Source organism: Leopardus geoffroyi, chromosome D1 (genome assembly GCF_018350155.1).
Source record: "Leopardus geoffroyi isolate Oge1 chromosome D1, O.geoffroyi_Oge1_pat1.0, whole genome shotgun sequence".
NCBI classification, from domain to species: Eukaryota; Metazoa; Chordata; class Mammalia; order Carnivora; family Felidae; genus Leopardus; species Leopardus geoffroyi.
In genome coordinates this window covers 54,870,527-54,898,355 of record NC_059329.1, presented here as the reverse complement: position 1 = coordinate 54,898,355, position 27,829 = coordinate 54,870,527, and the positions used below count along the sequence as shown (strand labels likewise).

General features: G+C 39.9%; 1 protein-coding gene across 5 annotated transcripts in view; it reads right to left on the bottom strand.

Moving 5' to 3' along the window:
- The window catches only part of GDPD4 (glycerophosphodiester phosphodiesterase domain containing 4), a 173,262-nt gene extending 147,845 nt beyond the window's left edge, over positions 1-25,417 (bottom strand). For all 5 annotated transcript variants that reach the window (XM_045483885.1, XM_045483888.1, XM_045483883.1 and 2 more), the window contains exons 1-3: positions 25,312-25,417; positions 9,356-9,558; positions 4,605-4,708 (exon numbers count right to left, since the gene is read on the bottom strand). In XM_045483885.1, the coding sequence (XP_045339841.1) occupies positions 4,605-4,708; positions 9,356-9,544 (293 nt within the window). In that variant the 5' untranslated portion in view covers positions 9,545-9,558; positions 25,312-25,417. The remainder of the gene's footprint in view (positions 1-4,604; positions 4,709-9,355; positions 9,559-25,311) is intronic.
- Positions 25,418-27,829: the final 2,412 nt, after the last annotated feature.

Here is a 27,829-nt window from a genome sequence, read left to right as displayed (position 1 = left end):
GAATGGATAAAAAAACAAGACCCATCTATTTGCTGTCTACAAGAGACTCATTTTAGACCTGAGGACACCTTTAGATTGAGAGTGAGGGGATGGAGAACTATTTATCATGCTACTGGAAGCCAAAAGAAAGCTGGAGTAGCCATACTTATATCAGACAAACTAGACTTTAAATTAAAGGCTGTAACAAGAGATGAAGAAGGACATTATATAATAGTTACAGGGTCTATCCATCAGGAAGAGCTAACAATTATAAATGTCTATGCGCCGAATACCGGAGCCCCCAAATATATAAAACAACTACTCATAAACATAAGCAACCTTATTGATAAGAATGTGGTCATTGCAGGGGACTTTAACACCCCACTTACAGAAATGGATAGATCATCTAGACACACGGTCAATAAAGAAACAAGGGCCCTGAATGAGACATTGGATCAGATGGACTTGACAGATATATTTAGAACTCTGCATCCCAAAGCAACAGAATATACTTTCTTCTCGAGTGCACATGGAACATTCTCCAAGATAGATCATATACTGGGTCACAAAACAGCCCTCCATAAGTTTACCAGAATTGAAATTATACCATGCATACTTTCAGACCACAATGCTATGAAGCTTGAAATCAACCACAGAAAAAAGTCTGGAAAACCTCCAAAAGCATGGAGGTTAAAGAGCACCCTACTAACGAATGAGTGGGTCAACCAGGCAATTAGAGAAGAAATAAAAAAATATATGGAAACAAACGAAAATGAAAATACAACAATCCAAACGCTTTGGGACGCAGCGAAGGCAGTCCTGAGAGGAAAATACATTGCAATCCAGGCCTATCTCAAGAAACAAGAAAAATCCCAAATACAAAATCTAACAGCACACCTAAAGGAAATGGAAGCAGAACAGCAAAGGCAGCCTAAACCCAGCAGAAGAAGAGAAATAATAAAGATCAGAGCAGAAATAAACAATATAGAGTCTAAAAAAACTGTAGAGCAGATCAACGAAACCAAGAGTTGGTTTTTTGAAAAAATAAACAAAATTGACAAACCTCTAGCCAGGCTTCTCAAAAAGAAAAGGGAGATGACCCAAATAGATAAAATCATGAATGAAAATGGAATTATTACAACCAATCCCTCAGAGATACAAACAATTATCAGGGAATACTATGAAAAATTATATGCCAACAAATTGGACAACCTGGAAGAAATGGACAAATTCCTGAACACCCACACTCTTCCAAAACTCAACCAGGAGGAAATAGAAAGCTTGAACAGACCCATAACCAGCGAAGAAATTGAATCGGTTATTAGAAATCTCCCAACAAATAAGAGTCCAGGACCAGATGGCTTCCCAGGGGAGTTCTACCAGACGTTTAAAGCAGAGATAATACCTATCCTTCTCAAGCTATTCCAAGAAATAGAAAGGGAAGGAAAACTTCCAGACTCATTCTATGAAGCCAGTATTACTTTGATTCCTAAACCAGATAGAGACCCAGTAAAAAAAGAGAACTACCGGCCAATATCCCTGATGAATACGAATGCAAAAATTCTCAATAAGATACTAGCAAATCGAATTCAACGGCATATAAAAAGAATTATTCACCATGATCAAGTGGGATTCATTCCTGGGATGCAGGGCTGGTTCAACATTCGCAAATCAATCAACGTGATACATCACATTAACAAAAAAAAAAGAGAAGAACCATATGATCCTGTCAATCGATGCAGAAAAGGCCTTTGACAAAATCCAGCACCCTTTCTTAATAAAAACCCTTGAGAAAGTCGGGATAGAAGGAACATACTTAAAGATCATAAAAGCCATTTATGAAAAGCCCACAGCTAACATCATCCTCAACGGGGAAAAACTGAGAGCTTTTTCCCTGAGATCAGGAACACGACAGGGATGCCCACTCTCACCGCTGTTGTTTAACATAGTGCTGGAAGTTCTAGCATCAGCAATCAGACAACAAAAGGAAATCAAAGGCATCAAAATTGGCAAAGATGAAGTCAAGCTTTCGCTCTTTGCAGATGACATGATATTATACATGGAAAATCCGATAGACTCCACCAAAAGTCTGTTAGAATTGATACATGAATTCAGCAAAGTTGCAGGATACAAAATCAATGTACAGAAATCAGTTGCATTCTTATACACTAACAATGAAGCAACAGAAAGACAAATAAAGAAACTGATCCCATTCACAATTGCACCAAGAAGCATAAAATACCTAGGAATAAATCTAACCAAAGATGTAAAGGATCTGTATGCTGAAAACTATAGAAAGCTTACGAAGGAAATTGAAGAAGATTTAAAGAAATGGAAAGACATTCCCTGCTCATGGATTGGAAAAATAAATATTGTCAAAATGTCAATACTACCCAAAGCTATCTACACATTCAATGCAATCCCAATCAAAATTGCACCAGCATTCTTCTCGAAACTAGAACAAGCAATCCTAAAATTCATATGGAACCACAAAAGGCCCCGAATAGCCAAAGGAATTTTGAAGAAGAAGACCAAAGCAGGAGGCATCACAATCCCAGACTTTAGCCTCTACTACAAAGCTGTCATCATCAAGACAGCATGGTATTGGCACAAAAACAGACACATAGACCAATGGAATAGAATAGAAACCCCAGAACTAGACCCACAAACGTATGGTCAACTCATCTTTGACAAAGCAGGAAAGAACATCCAATGGAAAAAAGACAGCCTCTTTAACAAATGGTGCTGGGAGAACTGGACAGCAACATGCAGAAGGTTGAAACTAGACCACTTTCTCACACCATTCACAAAAATAAACTCAAAATGGATAAAGGACCTGAATGTGAGACAGGAAACCATCAAAACCTTAGAGGAGAAAGCAGGAAAAGACCTCTCTGACCTCAGCCGTAGCAATCTCTTACTCGACACATCCCCAAAGGCAAGGGAATTAAAAGCAAAAGTGAATTACTGGGACCTTATGAAGATAAAAAGCTTCTGCACAGCAAAGGAAACAACCAACAAAACTAAAAGGCAACCAACGGAATGGGAAAAGATATTTGCAAATGACATATCGGACAAAGGGCTAGTATCCAGAATCTATAAAGAGCTCACCAAACTCCACACCCGAAAAACAAATAACCCAGTGAAGAAATGGGCAGAAAACATGAATAGACACTTCTCTAAAGAAGACATCCGGATGGCCAACAGGCACATGAAAAGATGTTCAGCGTCGCTCCTTATCAGGGAAATACAAATCAAAACCACACTCAGGTATCACCTCACGCCAGTCAGAGTGGCCAAAATGAACAAATCAGGAGACTATAGATGCTGGCGAGGATGTGGAGAAACGGGAACCCTCTTGCACTGTTGGTGGGAATGCAAATTGGTGCAGCCGCTCTGGAAAACAGTGTGGAGGTTCCTCAGAAAATTAAAAATAGACCTACCCTATGACCCAGCAATAGCACTGCTGGGAATTTATCCAAGGGATACAGGAGTACTGATGCATAGGGGCACTTGTACCCCAATGTTCATAGCAGCACTCTCAACAATAGCCAAATTATGGAAAGAGCCTAAATGTCCATCAACTGATGAATGGATAAAGAAATTGTGGTTTATATACACAATGGAATACTACGTGGCAATGAGAAAAAATGAAATCTGGCCTTTTGTAGCAACGTGGATGGAACTGGAGAGTGTGATGCTAAGTGAAATAAGCCATACAGAGAAAGACAGATACCATATGGTTTCACTCTTATGTGGACCCTGAGAAACGTAACAGGAACCCGTGGGGGAGGGGGAGGAAAAAAGGAAAAAAAAAAAAAAAAGAGGTTAGAGTGGGAGAGAGCCAAAGCATAAGAGACTGTTAAAAACTGAGAACAAACTGAGGGTTGATGGGGGGTGGGAGGGAGGAGAGGGTGGGTGATGGGTATTGAGGATGGCACCTTTTGGGATGAGCACTGGGTGTTTTATGGAAACCAATTTGGACAATAAATTTCATATATTATAAAAAAATAAATAAATAAAAAAAATAAAAAAGCCTCATATCCAAACATATACCCCTTTCTCCCCGAAATACCAAAATAATGGGTAAGATTTGCAACCATCAAGCCAGAGAAACTGGAAGAGCTGGGAGGAGTCCAGGATGAAGAGTTTGGCCATGAAAGGGTACCAAGAAGGACCTGCTACTGTGTTCAGAGTTCTAGGAAGCTCCCTAAGGGCAGAAGGAAGAGGCAGAGGCCAGAGGTAAGGCAGAGATATGAGGGTTGGTGAACAGAGATCATGAAGACCAACTAGTGTAGGCATCAACAACCCAGACAAAAGACTGAGGAACAAGGTGTCAGGGAATCACCTGAATAAATACTGGGGATACTGGAAAAACAGACACTGAGCCAGATTTGGTCTAAATATGAGAGTGAGCCCAGGTGGAAGGTAAACATAGTAAGTGAGAGTGCTGAGCATTCTTCCTCCATCCCCACATTAGGCATCTTATCCACCTGCTGTGCAAAGCCCAATTTTGTCCACCCTCTCTCTTATGCCACCAGATCTTTTCAGCCTGAGATTCAATTCTGGTGGCCAGCAAACAAAAGAGCCTCTACCCAAATGAAAATACAAAACATGAAACTCACCAGTCAAAGCCAAAGTATTCATTTGACGTTTCTATCCACACGAACAGCAAAACCACAGACAAGAGAAATGAAATAATCAGAAATGGGAAAAATATTTTCTCTTTCTGGGAAGATAAAGAAAGAAGTATAAATTAGATCCATTTATCCATGTCACCTCACCAATATCTGTATATACTTGTCAAAGGTCTGTATAGTTGCAGCTCATTACCCTCTGGAGGCTGGAGTGACCACTGTATTCTCTTTACCCCTGTGGAATTTTATATAAGCCTATTTCTAACATTTATTAGTTAACTGCAATTACATGCTTATATGTTTGTATTTGGTGAGACAGTTTCTTCTTTGAGGGAAAGGAACTTCTGTTACACACCTCTACCCTGCCAATATCTAGCATAGTTCCTTAAATGTCACTGTTTCTTAACAACCATCTTGCATTTATCCACCTCTTCATCTACCAAGTGTTTGTTTGGTAACTCATTCATTGAGTAATTCATTCACTCGTCATTCATTGGTTCATTTAGTCACTTATCTACCCAAACTAGGGGGATAGAGGACAGGTTAGGAAACAAGGCTCTTTTTGAGTCGCTTCTTTGTGCCAGTACAATGCTAGAAATTTCACAAACTACTTTCATTTGCTTAAAATTTCAATAACAGCCATATAAGTTGGGTATTGTTAACTTCACTTTGCAGAAGAGCTAAAACTCAGAGAGGTAAAGTAATTGACTTAAGGTCACACACCCAAAAAGTGGCAGGGTGTTCAAACAGCTTTGAAGGCAACCCCTACAGTGAAAGTCACATCACAAACCAGCCATACCTGAGGTTGCCAAGCACCTCCTAGGAATATTAGGTTTGGGTTGCTACCTGAATTATAATCTTAACATTTATGTATCATATAGTAAGAAATTTTGCCTTTAATCTGTAATCTTTAATCTGGACAAATTAATCTCTGCCCTGTCTATATGATGGTATTATTGTGAAAAGTAAAAATAAAGAAATTAAATTGAAAATGTAGAAACGATATTCTAAAAAGATGAGAGATATTACAGCTATCAACGTACACTTTCTAAGTTTAGGAGGATGAAGAGTACAGGATCTTTGCCTCAGGTCTTATATTCATTCTCTACTAAACCTTGTATGGACCTTTAAAAACCTGTATCAGATAATGTCATTCCCCTGCTCAAAATGTGCCAGAGCAAACTGCCTGACGTGGCCCATGAGATCCTCCATGGAGGATCCTGTCCACCCCTGACCTCATCCCTTGTCCACCCTGACCTCATCCCATTCTGTACACTCTATTTCTGAACTCCAGCTACAGTGGCTTTCTTTTTGTCTCTAGAACGTGACCAAATTTGTTTCCACCTCAAGAGCTTCATACCTTCTGGCCCTTTTGCCCCCAGATGTATACATGGCTAACTCTACCTCTCTGTTCAGGAGATAGCTCACATGACACATTTTCAAAGAGGTCTTCTCTAACCATTCTCCCATCCCAGGTTCTAACACATTTTCCTATTTCTTATCTTCAAAGCTCTTATCACCACCTGAAATCTTTTTTCATTTATTGTCTATTAACTAACTCATCCCCCTAGATTGTAAGCTGCAGGAGGGCTGAGGCCTTAGTTGTCTTATTCACTGTGGCACATAGTAAGTGTTCCACAAACTTGTTTTTATTGAATAAATCCATTTCCTTATAATAGATTCTCACTGTTGCCACTCTTGCTCAATCATTTTCAAAGGCTCCCCATAGTTTACAAGAGAAAGTTCAAACATTTCAGCTTGACACAAAGATGTTTCATAATCTGATCAAAATACTCCTTTCCAACCCTGCTTACCTTTGTTTTACATGTCCCTAATCAACACTGGAAATTTGTTTTTCCCTAAACACACCACTGTGCTTCTCTATCCCTTGATGTCTGACCACCTCATTCCCTTTACCCACAATCCTTGTACCAATATTTCTGTATGTGAAAGATCAGTTCCACAAGTCCATGGCTCCAAGGAAAGTAATAAAATAGCTAACATTTATTGAGTGCTAATTTTGTGCCAAGCACAATTCTAAGTGTTTCCCACATATTACCTCTTCCATCCCCACAACAAATCCCATTGGTGGGTACTGTTATTACCATCTCCAACATTCTAATGAGGAATCTAAAGCACCAGATGTCAAGTAACTTGTCCAAGGTAACACAGTGGTAAAGCTCTTATTTGGAGATAGTCAGTGGTGAAGACAGGTAGTCTTTTCCCAAAACAAAAGATTTTAGGGTTTTTTTTCATTGTTCTTTTAATTCTTTAAAAATGTTTACTTATTTTTGAAGGACAGAGAGATAGAGTGCGAGCAGGGGAGGGGCAGAGAGAGAGGGAGACACAGAATCCAAAGCAGGCTCCAGGCTCTGAGCTGTCAGCACATAACATGATGCTGGGCTTGAATCCATGAACCGTGAGATCATGACTGGAGCCAAAGTCAGATGCTTAACTGGCTGAGCTACCCAGGAGCCCCAAGATTTTAGTTCTTATGCTATATGCTCTACTCCTTCCTCTGAGCAGAATGGGGCCTTGAGAATTATATAGGGACGCTAGGAATTATCTAGTTCAATTCCCTAGCAGTAAGGAGGCTCAGAGATCTCCCATAACCAGCCCAAGGGCAGAGTTGGAAACAGTACCCAAACCTTCTCCCAGGCTCTAGTCCAGAGATTTTTCTATTATACCACACTGCCTCAAATGTCACCCTTCCCATGAAGCTTCCCTTTCTCTTTCTTTTACTACATAGTAACTCTCATATAACTTACTACCTCATCCCTAGGTAATAAATATCTGTTGAATCAATTTTCTCTTCTCCATTTTATCATCACTACTCTAATCCAGACCACCAACATCTCTTACCTTAAATACTGCTACTGCTTTCTCTTTGAAGGCAAAGACGTCTCCCTCCCTATTTTGTACTTTCCAATGCATTCTCCACATGATCAAATAATTGTTCCAAAACATAGATCAGGCAACATTAGCTTAAAATCATTAGGGATTCTTTATCCCCTACATGGCAGAGGTCAAATTCTTCAAACCACACAACATCTGTCCCATCTCCCTCTCCAGCTTTGTTTCCCATCATTTCTCCATTTGTATCCTCTGTTCCACCTAAAATAAACTGTATACCAATGCCCCTTGACTTCTCCAATACCATTTCTTCTGCCATTCCCTAATCCTTACTTACCCAATTCTTAATCTCCTTCTAAATAAAGTTTCCCCTTCTATATATTCAGCCCCTCCCTTGGCACATGGAAGCATGTATGCATACACACATACATGCTCCTCTCAGTATTTTTTAATTTTTTTAATGTTTATTTTTGAGACAGAGAGAGAGAATGAGAAAGAGCGAGGGAGGGGCAGAGAGAGAGGGAGACACACAATCCGAAGCAGGCTTCAGGTTCTGAGCTGTCAGCACAGAGCCCAACATGGGGCTTGAACCCACAAGATGTGAGATCATAACCTGAGCCAAAGTCGGGACACTTAACTGTGCCATAACCGACTGAGCCACCCAGGCACCCTGATACTCTCAGTATTTTGAGACTGCATGTATGCTTGTCTTTTCTGCCAATAGACCATGAATTACTTGACAGCAGGAACCGTATCTAAGGTATTTCTGTTATTCCCAGTCACTAGTATATAAATGAGTGCTTAGAAGCTATAAGCTAGTATAATATCTGGGAAGGAAAGATAGAGGAGACAGAAGAACACTTCTAATCTAGGCAAGCCTCCCGTTTCTACCCCTTTCCTAATATGTGCTCCCTGTATATTAGGCATAAGAAATTGGTAATCTAACTGTTCACAATCTCAGACCCTAGGTGGGCCATGTCTACAAGTGCATGAAGGTACATGATATGGCCTTCCTCTTATCACTTCAGTGTGCTCATCATTTTGTCTCTTATACCAAATAGCCCACCAAAGAGTGCTAGCAGACAGCTTAGAGTTTAAAGAAAGAGGTCCTCAGAGCACCTGGGTGGCTCATTCAGTTAAGCATCCAGCTCTTGATTTGGGCTCAGGTCATGATCCAGGGTCATGGGATCAAGCCCTGCATCGGGCTCCATGCTGAGTGTGGAGCCTGCTTAAGATTCTCTCTCTCTCTCTCTCTCTCTCTCTCTCTCTCTCTCTCTCTCTCTCTCCTCTGCCCCTCTCCCCTATTCACATGCGCTCTCTCTCTCTCTCTCTCTCTCTCTCTCAAATAAAATAAATAAAGAGGCCCTCAATGAGGCTAGGCCACATGCCACCATTCAGCCTTACTGAAGTTTTTCATTAGGGAAAATCAGGCATTAGCCTGACCAATAATAAAGGACTACCTTGTTTCCCACTTGCTGTTTCCCGCCCCCCTCATTAAGCATAGCTCCTTTGGGAAACTCACAATGAAGAAAGAATTAAAGATTTAGGCATTCCTGTAATTCCTAGTCAAAAACATCTAATTGTATCTAAACTTCATTTTTTCTTAAAGCTCACTAAATGAATAAAAGCAAAAACAAATGAATGATATAAAAGAGGTTGTAAGAAAAAGGAGAAGTAAAGAACAAAAGTGAAAGGGGAAGAAAACAAGCATACATTTCTGTAAGGTTAACTTTGGCTCCAGAATTGTGGCAGGCTTTTTGTCAAAGAACTAGAGCCCTATCATGCCCAGTCCTGGAGAATCTAATGAGCACTCATGGGGGCAGGGACCAGCCCATGTTCCCTACATCTGACAAAGTATGGTCCAGCTCCTTCCCATCTCTCTGTACCCAAGAGCAGCAGCAGGGTCCAGGTCTAGATTTTTTCTCCTGCTTGATTTGCCACTCGCAGGTGTAGCAACCAGTAATTAAGGTGATATAGCATTGTCGGTTGCAGGTGCATATGATCCATGGATTATGCTTTTTCAGACTTCTTTCCTGCTGGCTCCCAGGCTCAATCCTGTTGGCCTTTTTAAGCATGGTTCACCCTTCTTCTGCAATGACAAATAAAACACAATTAGGATCTTCAAATGTTTCCTACCTCACTGTTCTATAGAAAATTCCATCAAAAATAGATAAATTTTAAAAGTTTATAGTCTAGGATAATGTACTGGAGTTGATACAGATGAATAGAGCTTCACCCTACCTTTCCCACTAATTTGTTAAGTATTTACTGCAGTCATGTACCATTCGAAGTTTAGTTTTCTCATCTCTAAAATGGGAACTTAATCTCTGTCCTAGACAACAAATAAATGCTAAAAGCATCAAATTAGGTAACATACACAAATGTGTTTTTTCAACTGTAATATGCTTTTGAAATAACTTGAGAACTTAAGAGGCAAGGGTGAGGTAAGTGAAAAATTTAATCGACCACTAAGTGACTCAGATATACAGTTGCCTGCCCCTTCCCTTTTGCTCCTCTCCCCTATGGAATTAGTTAGGGATAGCCTCAATTTAAATGATGGAATATCAAAATAGGAATAGCTGAAATAAGACAGGTTTATTTTTTCTTTGGCCAACAAAAATGCTTCAACTGTTATGTGGTATATGGCTTCACAATGTCATTAGGAACCCATACATCTTCCAACCTGCTATTCCACTATAGCACAGGGCTTCCTTCTCAGGGTCCAAAATAGTTGCTCAAGCTACATCAACTAGGAGAAAGGAAGAAGAACAAAGAAGGATGCTCCCCCTTATTTTAAGGACAATTACAGAAGTTGAACATGACATTTCAGGGGGTTTCGAAAGAAAAGAAAAAAGAAAAGAAAAGAGAGGAAGGAAGAAAGATATTGAGGGATGTCTTGTTTTCTCTACTGAATTTTCTCACCCTACTGTGATAGGGTGATTGACTTTAAGAGAATGTGTGGAATTAGGGGGAAAATAAAAGTATTTAAAAATAAAAAACCAAGTCTTAAAGGGCCCAATCCCAGGAGACTACTGTCTCTGGATCCTAGAGACTATTGTCTCTGTCCCTGAAAACTTTCTGTAGTGCTCCACTGTGTTTTTCTGTGAAAAGCAATGTTGTAGTTAAGAGCATTAGAGTTCAGAGTGCACAGTCTGAATGGACTGAGTAACCCTTCCACCTTAAGTACCAAAAAAACTGGGGTAAATATGAAAGAACAGTCTTCTCACAGTTGACAACAGGCAGTGAAGGACAGCAATCCTTGAGAGAGAAGAAACAAAGGAAGTGAGTATTGTAAATGCCCCATTTACAATCTGGCTAGTTTCCAGGATGAAGCGCTGGGCATGAGAATGTAGGTGGATCCTGGCAGTATCCCTGAACTGAGTGGACAGAAATGGAAGTCTGGCGAGGTAAAAGATCCTCCTCCATGTTTTTCCCTGATTCTCCAACTGAATACTAATCAGTACCTGCTCGTGAAGAAATTACCCGAAGCGAGGGACAGAACCTCATAAAAGGAGGTGGTTACACAATCTTTATAACTTACAAAAGGCTGGGAATAGTTGACGTTTCCACCAGAGGAGAAAAACCTTCTAATACACAAGGCACTATGAAGCATACTTGGAAGGGTACTGCCTCAATAGTGGGAAACAATTAGGCCTTATTTGATTAAAGGCTACTATGGCCTAACTAAACAAAGCTTAGAGGTGAGCTTCAAAAGAATCAAAATGTTTCCAAGTAACTTGGCTATGTTCTGAAACAAAGATCAGAATTTAAAAAACCAAATACAAGAATTAGCCAACAAAACAAAATTCTTAATGCCCAGCATTCAATCAAAATTTACCAGGAATATAAAAAAGTAAGAGAATGTACCCATACGGAGGGAAAAAAAGAGCCAAGCAACAACTCAGAAAGGTCTCAGATGATAGAATTAGTAGGGAAGGACAACAAACATTTTTACAACTGTATTTAATACGTTCAAGACAGTAGAGGAAAACAAGCATGTAAGATATTTTTAAAAGACGTAACATGAACCTCTAGGGATGAAAGATCTAATATCTAGGATGAAAATATACTGCAAGGATTAACAGCAGATTAGACACTCCAAAAGAAAAGATTAGAGAACTTGAGAATTTCTTTTAAATGAAGAGATCAACTGTGAGCTGCAGAACAACTATAAGCAGTCTGATATAAATGTGCCTGGAGTCCCTGAAAAAAAGGAAAAGAGAAAGCAAGGGATAAACACAATAGCTGAAGAATTAATGGCAGAAATTTCCAAATTTGATAAAAACTATAAACCTATAGACCCAAGAAGCACAACAAACCTCAAGGAGAAGGCACATACAGCAAACCACAAGACACATCATAATCAAGATGTTTAAAAACACTACTAAAGAGAAAAATCTCTCAATTAGCCAGAGGAAAAAAAACATATTACATGTAGAGGAACAAAGATAAGAATGACTTTTTGACATTTTTTCAACAAAAATAATTTCTTGTTGCAAATAATATAGGCCAGAAGACAGTGGAGCAACACCTAACCAAACAAAGCATGTTAAGCTAGAATTCAGCACTTGGCATAAAGTCTTAAAAAAACGAAAGGGAAATAAATACTTTTTCAGATATTCAAAACTGGAACTAGAAGAATGAATCACCAGCTGACGTATACTACAAGAAATGTTAAAGCCATACAGTATAAAGGAAAAAGGTACCAGGTGAAAATGCACATTTACATAAAGAAATGAGGTGCACCGGAAATACTAAATATATGGGTGATATAAAATAATATTTTTCTTATTTACAAAATTACTTCAGAAGATAATTGAGGCAAAAACAATAATGATTAACACTGCAGCTTGAAACAATTATAGAAATAAAATGTACGACAACAATGGTTCAAAGGCCAGGAGAAGGGAAATTAAAGTGTAGTGTTATTCAATTCTCATACTATTCCATACATCACAAAGTAACCTCTGGGAAAAGGTGTATGTATATAATAAGTTAACAAAGAAATAAAATGAAATCATAAATATGGATCAATCAAAAAGAAAGCAAGAAAAAGGTGAAAAGGAACAGAAAACAGGAGAACAAATAGAAAGCAAGTAGTAAATGCCAAATTTAAACTTAAATATACCAGTAATTCCTATACAGGTAAACAGACTAAATGCTCCAATTAAAAGAAGACATTAAAAATTGTCTAACCAGGGGCACCTGGGTGGCTCAGTTGGTTGGGCGTCCAACTTGATTTCAACTCAGGTCGTGATCTTATGGTCATGGGATCGAGCCCTGCATCAGGCTCTGTGCTGAGCATGGAACCTGCTTGGGATTCTCTCTCTCCTCTCTCTGCCCCTACCTAATTCATGTATGTACACTCTCTCCTTCTCTCTCAAAATAAATAAATAAGAATTAAAAAAGATTGCTAACTGGATTAAAATAACAGAGCCCGATCATATGCTCCTTATAAGAGTTTACTTTATTGATACAGAAGATAAAAGAATGGAAAAATATACACCTTGTATATATATCAATGTCCCCTTACCAGGATATTGCCATGTACCAACCAAAGACAAAACCCCAGTCACATGTAACAATAAGTATTTACTGCTCACACATCTAAGCTGATCAGCTATGTGTTCTGCTGATCTAGAATGGCCTCACCAAGTATGACTGGGGTAACTTGGCTCCCCTCCATGTGTCACTCAACCAGGTTGGCCTGAGTATATTCTCATGGCGGTGGAAGCTGTCCAAGAAAGTAAGTCCTAACATGCAAGCCCATTTCAAGCCTCTGCTTCAAAGGATGTCCTCAAGTCAAAGTCAGAAACAGAGTAGGTCAACTCATAGGATGAGGGCACTGTAAAGTTACAAGGCAAAGAGTATGAACACAAAAGGTGTAACTAAAGGAAGGGTAACAAGTGGAGCCAAATAATACAATCTACCTCACTAGTTACCAGCAGATCAAAAGACCTTGAGGCAAAAGCATTACCAGAGACAAAGAAGGACATTTCATAATGATGAAAAATGACTTGAAAAATAATTTTCAATTTATAGGCACCCAATCACATGGTCTCTAAAAGAGAAATGGAGAAATCCACAATCATGGTGGGAAATTTAGCATACTTCTCTCAATAAAAAATATAATAAGCAGACAAAGAAGTTTATAAGGATATGAAGATTTCAACAACTTGATTAACAAACTAATCTTAATGTTTATAGAACACTATACTCAATGACTGCAGAATGTACATTATTTTCAATGTGAAATGAAACATTTATTGAAAGTCATATATTGAACCACACAACTGTTTTTAATAAGCTTCTAGGAACTGAAATCTTTTTTTTTTTTTTTTTTTTTTTTTTTGGGACAGAGAGAGACAGAGCATGAACGGGGGAGGGGCAGAGAGAGGGAGACACAGAATCGGAAACAGGCTCCAGGCTCTGAGCCATCAGCCCAGAGCCCAACGCGGGGCTCGAACTCACGGACCGCGAGATCGTGACCTGGCTGAAGTCGGATGCTTAACCGACTGCGCCACCCAGGCGCCCCAGAACTGAAATCTTAAAAGAGTATATTTTCTGACTATAGTGCAATTCAGCCAGAAATCAATAAGCAAAAGAAAAGTACAAAAATCCACATTAGGGAATTAAACACTATATTTGTAAAAACCCATGGGTCAAAAGAAAACAATCACAATGCAAATAAGAAAAAAGTCTGAACTGGTTGATGATGAAACTGTGATGAAACTACATGAGTTTGGAGTTAAGATGGGGGAGGAGTAGGGGGAGCCTAAGCTTGTCTCATCCCTTGAACACAGCTAGATAGTTATCAAATCATTCTGAACATCAAAGAAATCAATCAGAGGTCTGAATGAACAAAAACCATAAGACTACATGTAGAAAAGGGACCACTATTTGGAAGGTAGGAGATGCAGAGAGTTTACCAGGGGAGACATTGCTCTAGGTCCAGCTGCAGAGAGGAATCCAGCTTAAGGAGGCTACCACAAAGTAGTAGAAGCAATGGAGCCCAAAATCTGAACTTTTAGCAGTCCTCTACCATGGGGGAAGTGCCTGGCTTAGAAGTGCTCAAGTAGTGAAGTGGGTTAGAATCCCAGGAGTGACAGCGTGGTCTGAGGATCCCATGGGTTACAAGAAAGACAGGTCATACCAACATGCTGTGCTGTTTCCAGGCATAAGAGAGGGGACTCACTCTGGCTGAGGGCTACAAGCAGAGGTGCCAGTTTTCTGTTCTGTTTTGACATAAATCCTGAATAGCTGAGCAGTAGTTCCACTGCTTTTTTCCCACAGCAAGCAAAAGCGTGCTAAGACCCTCCCCCAGAGGAACAGAGGAAAATTTGGACTTTTGAAACTCAGTCATGCACCTGAGATTAAAAAGCCTGGACACAAGCTGGGTGAATGCAGTCTGAAAGAAACTGGGGATATAAGAGGGGTGATTAATTGCTCTTCTGTGAGGTTTCCCTGGAGTTGGGGGGGGGGTGGGTGGTGAACTTTCAGGTCCAGGACTATAGAGCCGGGCTCCACCATATTCATTCCACCCTTTAGAGCTGAAAGCCTCCAGGGAGCAAAACAGTGCACCCTAGAGGAGGACGGAGCAACTTAAACCAAATCCCAATTCCCGCACCCCAGAGGCAAATTTCTACTGAAACAAGTCAACCTGAGCATTAGCACCACAGGCCTCTCCCCAGAAAACCAGCACAAACAACTCCCTTGCACCAAGTCTGCAGGTCATAGTGCTACAAAGCTTCAGCTCCAGGGGAAACAGGATCTAACTTCCCTTTTACTTTTATTCTTTATTTATTTTTTATTTTATTTTCTTATTTTTTAATTCCTTTTTTTACTTTTTACTATTACTTTTAATTTATATACATATTCCTTTATTTTTTATTTTATTGGTTTTGTTTTATTTGATTTGAATTTTGGATCTGGAGTCTTTTAACAAGCAGACCAAAACACACCCTGGATCTAGTCTTTCTGTGTTTTTATTGTTATTGTTTCTTTGTTTTTTGTTCGTTATTTTGCTCGTTGGTTGGTTTTTATATTCCTTCTTTGCTCTTCTCTTCTCTGGACAAAAATGACAACATAGAGAAACTTACCCCAAAAGAAAGAAAAGGCAATAGAACTGATGGACAGGGATTTAATCAACTAAATAAGTAAGATGTCTGAACTAGAATTTAAAACCATGGTTATAAGAATACAAGCTGGGTTGGAAAAAAACATAGAAAACACCAGAGAATCCATTTCTGCAGAGATGAAAGAACTAAAATCTAGTCAGGTCGAAATTAAAAATACTATGTTTTTCAGGAGTGAAGATGGCTCCATAGGAGGACACTGGGCTCACCTCGTCCCGCTGATCACTTAGATTCCACCCACATCAGCCTAAATAACCCAGAAAACCAACAGAAGACTAGCAGAATGGACTCTCCGGAGCCAAGCGTAGATAAGAGGCCCGTGGAAGAAGGTAGGAAGAGCAGAGAGGTGGTGCGCGCTACATGGACTGGCGGGAGGGAGCCGGGCAGTAGAGGGGCAGCCTGCCTACCAAGGCAGAGCCCCCGAGTCTGGTTTGCAAAAGTGGAGGGGCCGGACCCCATAAGTTCTGACAGCCAGCAGGACTTAACATCTGGAATGTTAAAAGTCAACAGCTCTGCTCAGAGAGCAGGAGGGCGAAGGGACACGGAGAGGGAGAGGTGTTGAGCCCCGGAAGACAGAGCTCAGCTGGGCGGGGAACAAAGGCACTGGCAAGCGCCATATCCCTCTCCCTCTCCCACCCCACAAAAGCCGAAATCCCAAAGGGAACCAGTTCCCGTCACCAAACTTGCTTGCACTGCACAAATACCCAACACTCCATGGGTCTGCCTCCATCCCAGTGCTGCAGGGCCCCTCCCACAGGGGACCACTACAGCAAAGCGAGCTGAGCCTGCCCCTCTTGCCCCTGTGCACCTTGCAGATCCACCCCGGCTAATACGCCAGATCACATCAAAGCAGCACCAAAAGCCTGGCAGTGTGCAAGTAGCCCAGACAGGGGCCACACCACTCCACAGTGAGTCCTGCCCCTGGGAGAGAGGAAGGTAAGGTACACACCAGTCTGACTGTGGCCCCAGCGGTCGGCTGGGGGCAGACATCAGGTCTGACTGCGTCCATGCCCACCAACACAAGTTATTCCAGACAGCACAGGGGAAGTGCCCTGTAGTTCCACGCCACTCCAGGGACTATCCAAAATGACGAAACAGAAGAATTCTCCTCAAAAGAAACTCCAGGAAGTAGTGACAGCTAACGAATTGATCAAAAACTATTTAAGCAATATAACAGAACAAGAATTTAGAATAATAGTCATAAAATTAATCACTGGGCTGGAAAAAAGTATAGAGAACAGCAGAGAATCTATTGCTACAGAGATCAAGGGACTAAGAAATAGTCGTGAGGAGATAATAAAAAATGCTACAAATGAGGTGCAAAATAAAATGGAGGCAACCACAGCTTGTATTGAAGAGGCAGAGGAGAGAATAGGTGAAGATAAAATTATGGAAAAAGAAGAAGCTGAGAAAAAGAGAGATAAAAAAATCCAGAAGTATGAGGGGAGACTTAGAGAACTAAGTGATGCAATCAAATGGAAAAATATTCGTATCATAGGAATTCCAGAAGAAGAAGAGAGAGAGAAAGGGACTGAAGGTGTACTTGAACAAATCATAGCCGAGAACTTCCCCGATCTGGAGAAGGAAAAAGGCATCGATACCCAAGAGGCACAGAGAACTCCCTTCAGACATAACTTGAATCAATCTTCTGCATAACATATCATAGTGAAACTGACAAAATACAAGGATAAAGAGAAAATTCTGAAAGCAGCTAGGGATAAATAGGCCCTAACTTATAAAGGGAGACCCATAAGACTAGTGGCAGATCTATCTACTGAAACTTGGCAGGCCAGAAAGGTATGGCAGGAAATCTTCAATGTGATGAACAGAAAAAATATGCAGCCAAGAATCCTTTATCCAGCAAGTGTGTCATTCAGAATAGGAGAGATAAAGGTCTTCCCAAACAAAAACTGAAGGAATTCATCACCACTAAACCAGCCCTACAAGAGATCCTAAGGGCGATTCTGTGAGTGAAAAGTTGCAAGGACCACAAAGTACCAGAGACATCACTACAAGCATGAAACCTACAGACATCACAATGACTCTAAACCCATATCCTTCAATAGTAACACTGAATGTAAGCGAACTAAATGCTCCAATCAAAAGACACAGGGTATCAGAATGGATAAAAAAAAAAAAAACAAAACCAAGACCCATCTATTTTCCGTCTACAAGAGACTCATTTTAGACCTGAGACACCTTCAGATTGAAAGTGAAGGGGTGGAGAACTCTCTATCATACTACTGGAACTCAAAAGAGAGCTGGAGTAGCCATACTTATATCAGACAAACTAGACTTTTTTTTTTTTTAACGTTTATTTATTTTGAGACAGAGAGAGACAGAGCATGAACAGGGGAGGGTCAGAGAAAGGGAGACACAGAATCTGAAACAGGCTCCAGGCTCTGAGCTGTCAGCACAGAGCCCGATGCGGGGCTTGAACTCACTGACCGCGAGATCATGACCTGAGCCAAAGTCGGCCACTTAACCGACTGAGCCACCCAGGCGCCCCTCAGACAAACTAGACTTTAAATTAAAAGCTGTAACAAGAGATGAAGAAGGACATTATATAATAATTACAGGGTCTATCCATCAGGAAGAGCTAACAATTATAAGTGTTTATGTGCTGAATACGGGAGCCCCCAAATATATAAAACAATTAATCACAAACATAAGCAACCTTGTTGATAAGAATGTGGTAATTGCAGGGGACTTTAGTACCCCACTTACAACAATGGATAGATCATCTAGACACAGGATCAATAAAGAAACAAGGGCCCTGAATGATACATTGGATCAGATGGACTTGACAGATATATTTAGAACTCTGCATCCCTAAGCAACAGAATATACTTTCTTCTCGAGTGCACATGGAACATTCTCCAAGATCACATACTGCCTCACAAAACAGCCCTTCATAAGTATACAAGAATTGAGATCATACCATGCATGCTTTCAGACCACAATGCTATGAAGCTTGAAATCAACCACAGGAAAAAGTCTGGAAAACCTACAAAAGCATGGAGGTTAAAGAACACCCTACTAAAGAATGAATGGGCCAACCAGGCAATTAGAGAAGAAATTTAAAAATATATGGAAACAAATGAAAATGAAAATACAACAATCCAAACGCGTTGGGATGCAGCGAAGGCAGTCCTGAGAGGAAAATACATTGCAATCCAGGCCTATCTCAAGAAACATGAAAAATCCCAAACACAAAATCTAATATCACACTTAAAGGAAATAGAAGCAGAACAGCAAAGCACCCCAAACCCAGCGTAAGAAGAGAAATAATAAAGATCAGAACAGAAATAAACAATATAGAACCTAAAAAAACTGTAGAGCAGATCAATGAAACCAAGAGTTGGTTTTTTGAAAAAATAAACAAAATAAACCTCTAGCCAGGCTTCTCAAAAAGAAAAGGGAGATGACCCAAATAAATAAAATTATGAATGAAAATGGAATTATTACAACCAATCCCTCAGAAATACAAGTAATTATCAGGGAATACTATGAAAAATTATAGGCCAAAAAACTGGACAACCTGGAAGAAATGGACAAATTCCTCAACTCCCACATACTTCCAAAACTCAAATGGGAAGAAATAGAAAATTTGAACAAACCCATAACTAGTAAAGAAATTGAATTAGTTATCAAAAATCTTCCAACAAGTAAGAGTTCTGGGACAAATGGTTTCCGAGGGGAATTCTACCAGACATTTAAAGCAGAGATAATACCTATCCTTCTCAAGCTATTCCAAAAAATAGAAAGGGAAGGAAAACTTCCAGACTCATTCTATGAAGCCAGCATTACTTTGATTCCTAAACCGGACAGAGACCTAGTAAAAAAAGAGAACTACAGGCCAATATCCCTGATGAATGTGGATGCAAAAATTCTCAACAAGATACTAGCAAATGGAATTCAACAGAATATAAAAAGAATTATTCACCACTCCCATAATTATTTCCCATTATTATGGGAGTGGGGGGGGAGGGGAAAATGGGTGATGCGCATTGAGGAGGGCACCTGTTGGGATGAGCACCGGCTGTTGTATGGAAACCAATCTAACAATAAATTGTATTTAATATAAAAAAGAATTAATGGGTTGACCAGGAAAATAAAGAAAAAATTTAAAAATACATGGAAACAAATGAAAATGAAAACATGACAGTCAAAACCCTTTGGGATGCAGCAAAGGCAGTCCTAAAGGTATGCTTTTTTTTTTTTTTTTTTTTTAAAGCATATTCCAACTCAGGCCTACTTCATGATGCTAGAAAGGTCCTGAACACACAACCTAACTTTACACCTAAGGGAGCTAGAAAAGGAACAGCAAATAAAGCCTAGACCAACAAGAAGGGAAATAATAAAGACTAGAGCAGAAATTAACGATATAGAAACAAATCAACAAACAAAAAACAGATCAATGAAACTAAGAGCTAGTTCTTCGAAAGTATAAAAAAAAAGTGATAAATCCTGAGCCAGACTTATCAAAAAGAGAAAGGACCCAAATAGATAAAATCATGAATGGAAGAGGAGAGATCACAACCAACACCACAGAAATACAAATAATTATAAGAGATTATTGTGAAAAATTATATGCCAACAAACTGGGCAACTGGAAGAAATGGACAAATTCCTAGAAACTCACAAATTACCAAAATTGAAACAAGAAGAAATAGAAATTTTAACAGACCCATAACCAGCAAAAAAAAAATTAATCAGTAATCAAAAGTCTCCCAACAAACAAAAGTCCAGGGCCAAATGGCTTCCCAGGGAAATTCTACCAGACATTTAAAGAAGGGTCAATACCTATTCTTCTCAAACTGTTCTAAACAACAGAAATGGAAGGAAAACTTCCAAACTCATTCTACAAAGCCAGCATTACCTTGATTCTAAATCCAAAGACTCCACTAAAAAGGAGAATTACAGGCCAGTATCTCTGATGAAGACAGACAAAAAAAAGTCTCAACAAGATACTAGCAAATCGAATTCAACACTATATTAAAAGAATTATTCACCACAATCAAGTGGAATTTATTCCTGGGCGCAGGGCTTGTTCAATATTCACAAATCAATCAACATGATACACAACCTTAATAAAAGAAAGGATAAGAACCATACAATGCTGTCAATAGATGCAGAAAAAGCATTTGACAAATAACAGAATCTATTCTTGATAAAAACCCTTAACAAAGTAGGGATATAAGGAACACACCACCACATCGTAAAGGCCATGTACAAAAGACCCACAGTTAATACTATACTCAATGGGGAAAAACTGAGAGCCTTTCCCCTACAGTCGGGAACAAAATAAGAATGTCCACTCTCCCCATTAATATTTCACATAGTATGAGAAGTCTTAGCCTCAGCAGTCAGGCAACAAAAAGAAGTAAGTGGCATCCAAATCACCAAGGAAGAAGTCAGACTTTCACTGTTTGCAGACAACATGATACTCTATGTAGAAAACCAGAAAGACTCCACCAAAAAATTGCTAGAACTAAGACATGAAGTCAGCAAAATCTCAGGATATAAAATTAACATGCAGAAATCTGTTGCATTTCTATACACCAAAAACGAAGCAGCAGGAAAAGAAATCAAGGAATCAATCCCATTTACAACTGCACCAAAAACAGTAAGATACCTAGAAATAAAACTAAGCAAAGAGGTAAAGATCTGTACTCTGAAAACTACAAAAGACTTAGTAAAGGTATTAAAGAGGACACAAAGAAATGGAAAAGCATTCCATGTTCATGGATTGGAAGAACAACCATTGTTAAAATGTCTATTCTACCCAAAGTAATCTACACATTTAATGCAATCCCTATCAAAATACCACCAGCATTTTTCACAGAGCTAGAACAAACAATCCTAAAATTTGTATGGAACCACAGAAGACCCTGAATAGCCAAAGAAATACTGAAAAAGAAAAACAAAACTAGAGGAATCATGATTCTGGATTTCAAGCTATATTACAAAGCTGAAGTCATCAAGAGAGTATGGTACTGAAACAAAAACAGATACATAGATCAATGGAACAAAACAGAAAACCCAGAAATGGACCCATAACTCTATGGTCAACTCATCTTCAACAAAGCAGGGATGACTATCCAATGGAAAAAAGACAGTCTCTTCAACAAATGGTGTTGGGAAAACTAGACAGTGACATGCACAGGAAAGAAACTGGGCCACTTTGTTACATCATACACAAAAAATAAATTCAAAATGGATGAAAGACTTAAATGTGACACAGGAAACCATCAAAATCCTAGAGAAGCAGCAACTTCTCTGACCTCAGCCAGAGCAACTTCTTACTAAGACACGTTGCTGAAGGCAAGGGAAACAAAAGCAAACATGAACTATTGGGACTTCATCAAGATAAAAAGCTTCTACACAATTAAAGAAACAATCAACAAAATTAAAAGGCAGCCTGTGGAATGGGAGAAGATATTTGCAAATGACATATCTGATACTGGGTTAGTATCCAAAACATATAAGCAACTTATCAAACTCAACATCCAAAAAACAATCCAGTTAAGAAACAGGCAGATGACATGAATAGACACTGTTCCAAAGACATTCAGATGGCTAAGAGACACATGAAAAGATGCTCAACATCACTCATCGTCAGGGAAATACAAATCAAAACCACAATGAGATACCACCTCACACCTATCAAAATGGCTAAAATTAACAACACAAGAAACAACCTGTGATGCAGAGAAAAGGAACCCTCTTGCACCCTTGGTGGGAATGCAAACTGGTATAGTCACTCTGCAGAATGGTATGAAGGTTCCTCAAAAAACTAAAAATAGAACTACCCTACAGTCCACCAATTGCACTATTAGGTATTTTCCCAAAGGATACAAAAATACAGCTTCAAAGGGGTACATGCACCCTGATGTTTACAGCAGTATTATCAACAATAGCCAAACTATGGAGAGAGTCCAAATGTCCCCTGACTGATGAATGGATACAGATGTAGTATATGTGTATGTGTATATGTGTGGGTATGTGTGGGTATGTGTGTGTGTGTGTGTATACACACACACACACACACACACACACACACACACACACATACCCACACATACAATGGAATATTAGCCATCAAAAAGAATGAAATGTTGCCATTTGTAATGATGTGGATGGAGCTAGAATGTAATACGCTAAGCAAAATAAGTCAATCAGAGAAACACAAATACCATATGATTTCATGCATCTGTGGAATTTAAGAAACAAAACAGATGAAGATATGGGAAGGGGGGGTAACAGAAGAGAGAGAAACAAACCACAAAGTGACTCTTAATGATGGAGAACAAACTGAAGATTGATGGGGGTAGGTGGGGAGGTGGGCTAGTGGTGATGGGTACTAAGGAGGGCACATGTGATAAGCACTGGGTGTTGTATGTAACTGATGAATCACTGAATTCTACTCCTGAAACCAACATTGCACTGTATGTTAACTAACTAAATGTTAAATTAAACAAAAAAGAAAAAGAGAAAGAAAGAAAGACCCACCCTAGGGAGAAAAGCCAAGAGTTAATCAAGGAAAATTCCCTACTTTTTGGAATTGGGTGACTTGGCAATATTTTTCCAGCACAATTTTAGAATTACTATGGACCAGTAACTGCTTAGAGCCTCCCATTTCCCCCTTTTGAAATCATATCACAACTTTACTAGTTTCTGAAACCCTGGAATGGAACATGATGCTGGCACTGGATAAGACTTCTGGCAGTGCTGGATTTGAAGTTACCATTATTTTGCTTTTGAGAGATATGTGTAACTGAAGCCATTAAGTGATCTGTAATAGATTGGTGACAAAAATGGGCTCATTTCTTTACTCCTTCCTTTGTCCATATCCTTCACAATGTGACTTTGAAGTCCTCTCATTAAAAAAAGTCTATTTTCCTACTCTTTTAATTTAAGTTGATGTTGTGAATTGATGTGTCCAAGAGAATGTGGCAAATGATGTGCCAGTTGCAAACCTAGGCCTCAAGAGACCCTGTATGCTTATGCTCCCTCTTTTGGGAACCCATCGTTCCTATTTGAAGAACTCCTAACTAGCCTGATGGAATGAGTACAAGAGTAACCACAGGGAGGAGAGCCCAGTTATAAAAGTCAAGTCTTGCCCTAGGCCACCGTACAGGCAACCAGCCTAAAGCATATGAAAGAATTTAGTCAAGTTTAAGTGCAAGTTAGCAAGAACTACCTGCACAACTTTGCCCTAACAGGATGCAGAAATATGTTCATAAACAATAATAAATGCTATTGTTTTAAGCCACTGAGTTTGAGGATGGCTTGTTATGCAATGAAAGCCAACATGTAATAATCCTCTACAAATCTCAACTGCAAGCTAAGTAACAACCAAATCTTCAATAATTCTGGAATTAATTTCAACAATCCTCTCTTTAAGTAGGCCAGAACCCAAATTATCATTTTGGGTTCTTTCAACTTAAGATTTTGTTCTTAATGCCAATGCACAAAGGAGAGGATGAGATTTGGCAAAGAGAAAATCCACTATTTACAACAGAAAAGTATCTGATTTTTACTTAAATGTTCCATGCATAAGTTCATAATGGCTCGATTTAAAAAGGATATATATAACCCAGAGAAAGAGAGATCAGTTGCTTTTAAGTTTTGGGAAAGTGACAAGTTCTCTCTCAAATATGTACATATATCTCTAATCATGGAATTTCTTGAGCAAACAGCCTCCCATGTTAAAAAAAAATCTAGACTTTTTTTTAAATGTAAGGAGACAATCTATAGTCTTCTAACATTTGCTATATGTCTGTGTGTGTGTTCAACATAATAAAAATTTACTATAATGAAGCTAAAAACAGAAGAGACAGTGAATTTAGTGTGACCAGTTGCAAATATTGGTATGTCAAAGAAAGATCTTGTGAACAAAAGCTCTGTGACAGGGAGGGTGGTAAACTGCTCAAATACTGAATAAAAGGCAGCATTTTAACCAGCATCATTACCACAACCATTTCCCACATGCCTACATATCCTTTGAATTCACTAATATTTAGGGAAAGATCAGTAAACATCGTTTCCCTTCCAAACATCTCTGGTTTCCAAACCCATACAGCCAACAGACTGCTGAAATCTTCACTTGATTTCTCACAGACCTCTCAAAATTATCCTAAACTGAACCCCTATTTTGCCCTCCCAAACCTATTCCTTCTCAAGACCATCCCCTCTCCGCAAAGGGCACCACTGTTCACCCGTTGCTTGAGTCAAACACCAGAGTGCACTTGCCAGGTTTGACAAACTACAACAAACCTTAGGCTCCCTCCAAAAACAACTCAGAAACTGGACACAAGACAAGAAACAACTATTTTCAGATGTTGAACACAGGCAGCGTTCGGCTAGGATCGCCCAGAGAAACAAACGAGCTGAGCACTTCCTTCACACCTGTCGGGACTTAACGCACACGCCCACGACAGGCCAGCCCTAGACGCCAGCCGAGCCACTGGGCCTACCCGGCTTGGTGCTCCTGTCGCCACCCGACTGGGACAGGTGGAAGCCCTCTGGTCTCAGCTTCCTCCCCTGAACACTGGGGTGATGGCAGCTCCAGGTTCACCAGACGTAATGAGCTGATTAGGTAAAAGTGCCTCAGGTTGGCTGCCAACTTGATAATATTAATGTAGTTTCCTACTCCTGGAGATGCTTAAGAGGTGGAGCTCAGAGCTGGACACGGTACTTACAGCGACTTCAAAGCCCCAAAAGCAAACACGAATTCCCCACCGCAGACCAGCGTCTCTCAAGATGGACGCCTGGTTGAAGAAGCCAGTGGAGGCTGGCTGTGTGGGGTGGGCGTGGCCAAGGGCGTGGCCTGCGGTGCTCTATCAGCCCTGGAGGCTGAGTTTAAGGCACACCTGCAACCTTAGCTCTGAGCAATGCGTTTAAAATGTGTATTTAAAGTATCTTTCATTTTGCTTCTTTTAGAGATAACTTCAGGGCACCTGGGTGCCTTAGTAGGTTAAGCGTGGACACTGACAGCGCAGGGAACTGCTTGGGATTCTCTCTCTCCCTCTCTCTCTGTCCCTCCCCTGCTTGCACTCTCTCTCTCTCTCTCAAAATAAATAAACTTTAAAAAAAAGAACTTCAGCATAATTTTAGTTTTTGTTAATTATTTAGTTCAGGGATTAACTATTTTTTGTAGCCCAGTTATTTATAGATTGTCTTTTTTTAATTATTTTTTTCTTGTCTTTTTTTTCCTAACCTACTTCAAACAATGGGCCTGTTTTAGTTTTGTTTGTTTCCTCTTTGATTCCTCCAGCTATTTCTCTAGCTCCGACCTCATTTCTAAGCTCTAAGACCATCATATCCAAATGTCTGCTGGTCATCTTTATCTGAATGTCCTGTTGGAGACACCTCAAACTCAATAATCCATACACATATTTTTCCCTTCACCACCACCACCTGTGGCTCCAAATTGCTAAATGTCAAGAACTGAAACCAACCCTCCATTTTTGATTCCTCCCTTTGCTTTGCAGTGCCCCCTCCCTCACACACACTTCCTATCCGTTTCTCCTAGTCATTCCCTTGTTGCTTTTCAATGCCCACTAGGCGCCTAGTCATCTCAGTAGGTATCAGCTGCTTAGTGCTTGCTGTGGTAAGGGTTAAGGTCGTTATGGGAGTAGACTCCCAAAGAATCTCACTGCTTCCAGTTTACGTTCCCCCAAATTTGCCTTTCAAAGAGCAGCCAGTGATCTTCTAAAAATACAAATCTGGCCACGTTTAAAATTCATTCCTAAGGTTAAAGTTCAAGCCCCTTAATTGGATACTGCCCTTCTCTCCAGCTTCTTTCTCCCCCTACTCTCCTCCAACCCTACTCATATTGAAACTCCAGCAAAACCAAACCTCTTGCACTACTTATGCCTCCACACCATTGTGTATCTTTCTTCATTCGTGTTGTTCCTACTGCCAGGCTTACTCACTTCCCACTCTTGACTTTTACCTAGCTAACTCCTTTTGTTGGTGTAAGACTCAGCTCAGGAAGCCTTCTTTGATCATCACCTTACCACCAGGCCCAATTAAGTACTTCCCCTCCTTGTCCCATATGTCCCTCCAGATTAACTTCTTAGTACTATATTAGCGGCATTGATTATAATTACCTACTTTGTTTTGCTGAGATTTTAATTTCTGCTTCCTCCCTTTTAAGTTCATCTACTTGAAGGTGAGACCATACCTAACTCATCACTTCTTCCCAGTGCTTACTGTAATGCTTGGCACAATTGGTTAAATAAATAGTCAGAAGCTACAGAGCCATCAACCCTTAAGCTGAGTAAGACAGGCTACATTTTTTTCTGACCTACCTGTGTTCCCTGGAGTATACCTCCCAATAACCAGTTGGGAGGACTTGACCAGAAGAAAGAATGGTAGCTTGGATCAGGGTGGTAATAGCGTAGAATAAGAAAAGTAGCTTGATCTTTGAATGTTTACCCTCCTTCTGCTAACTTCTATTCGGGGACCCGCGATTAACCCTTGACATAGCAGTACTAAACTGGTTGCACCCACTGAGATTAGGTAACAATCAAGGGATTAAGCAATTTTTGTGAAATGAAGATTTTCTGAAACTCTATTCTTTTCTTTTTTAATGCTTATCTATTTATTTTGAGGGAGGAGGAGCAGAAAGACGGAGAGAGATTCCCAAGCAGGCTCCATGCTGTCAGCACAGGGTCCCATGGGCACTTGATCTCATGAACTGAGAGATCATGACTTGAGCCTAAATCAAGAGTTGACTGCTTAACTGACTGAGCCACCCAGAGGCTCCCTGAAACTCCATTCTGATTTCTTCTTTAAAGACCTTTTTCTCATATCAATAGAGAATGAAAGAAGTGCTGGAAACTGGTCCCATATTTGAGCAAATACAGGCCTGATCCTATTACTCCTGGTTTTAAAGCAGAAGTGAGACAAACAAAACTAAAGCATGCAAAACAGAATATTAAAAAGGGTACCAGGAGGTCCTGAGTGGCTCAGTCAGTTGAGCATCCGATTCTTGATTTTGGCTCAGGTCATGATCTCATGGTTTGTGGAATTGAGCCCCACACCAGGCTCTGTGCTGATAGTGTGGGCCTGCTTGGGATTCTCTCTCTCTTCTCTCCCTCTCTCTCTTTCTTTCTCCCCCCCATCCACTCATACACACACACACACACTCTCCCTCTCTCAAAATAAATATATTTTTTAAAAGGGTATCAAAGAACTTATCAAATAAATTAT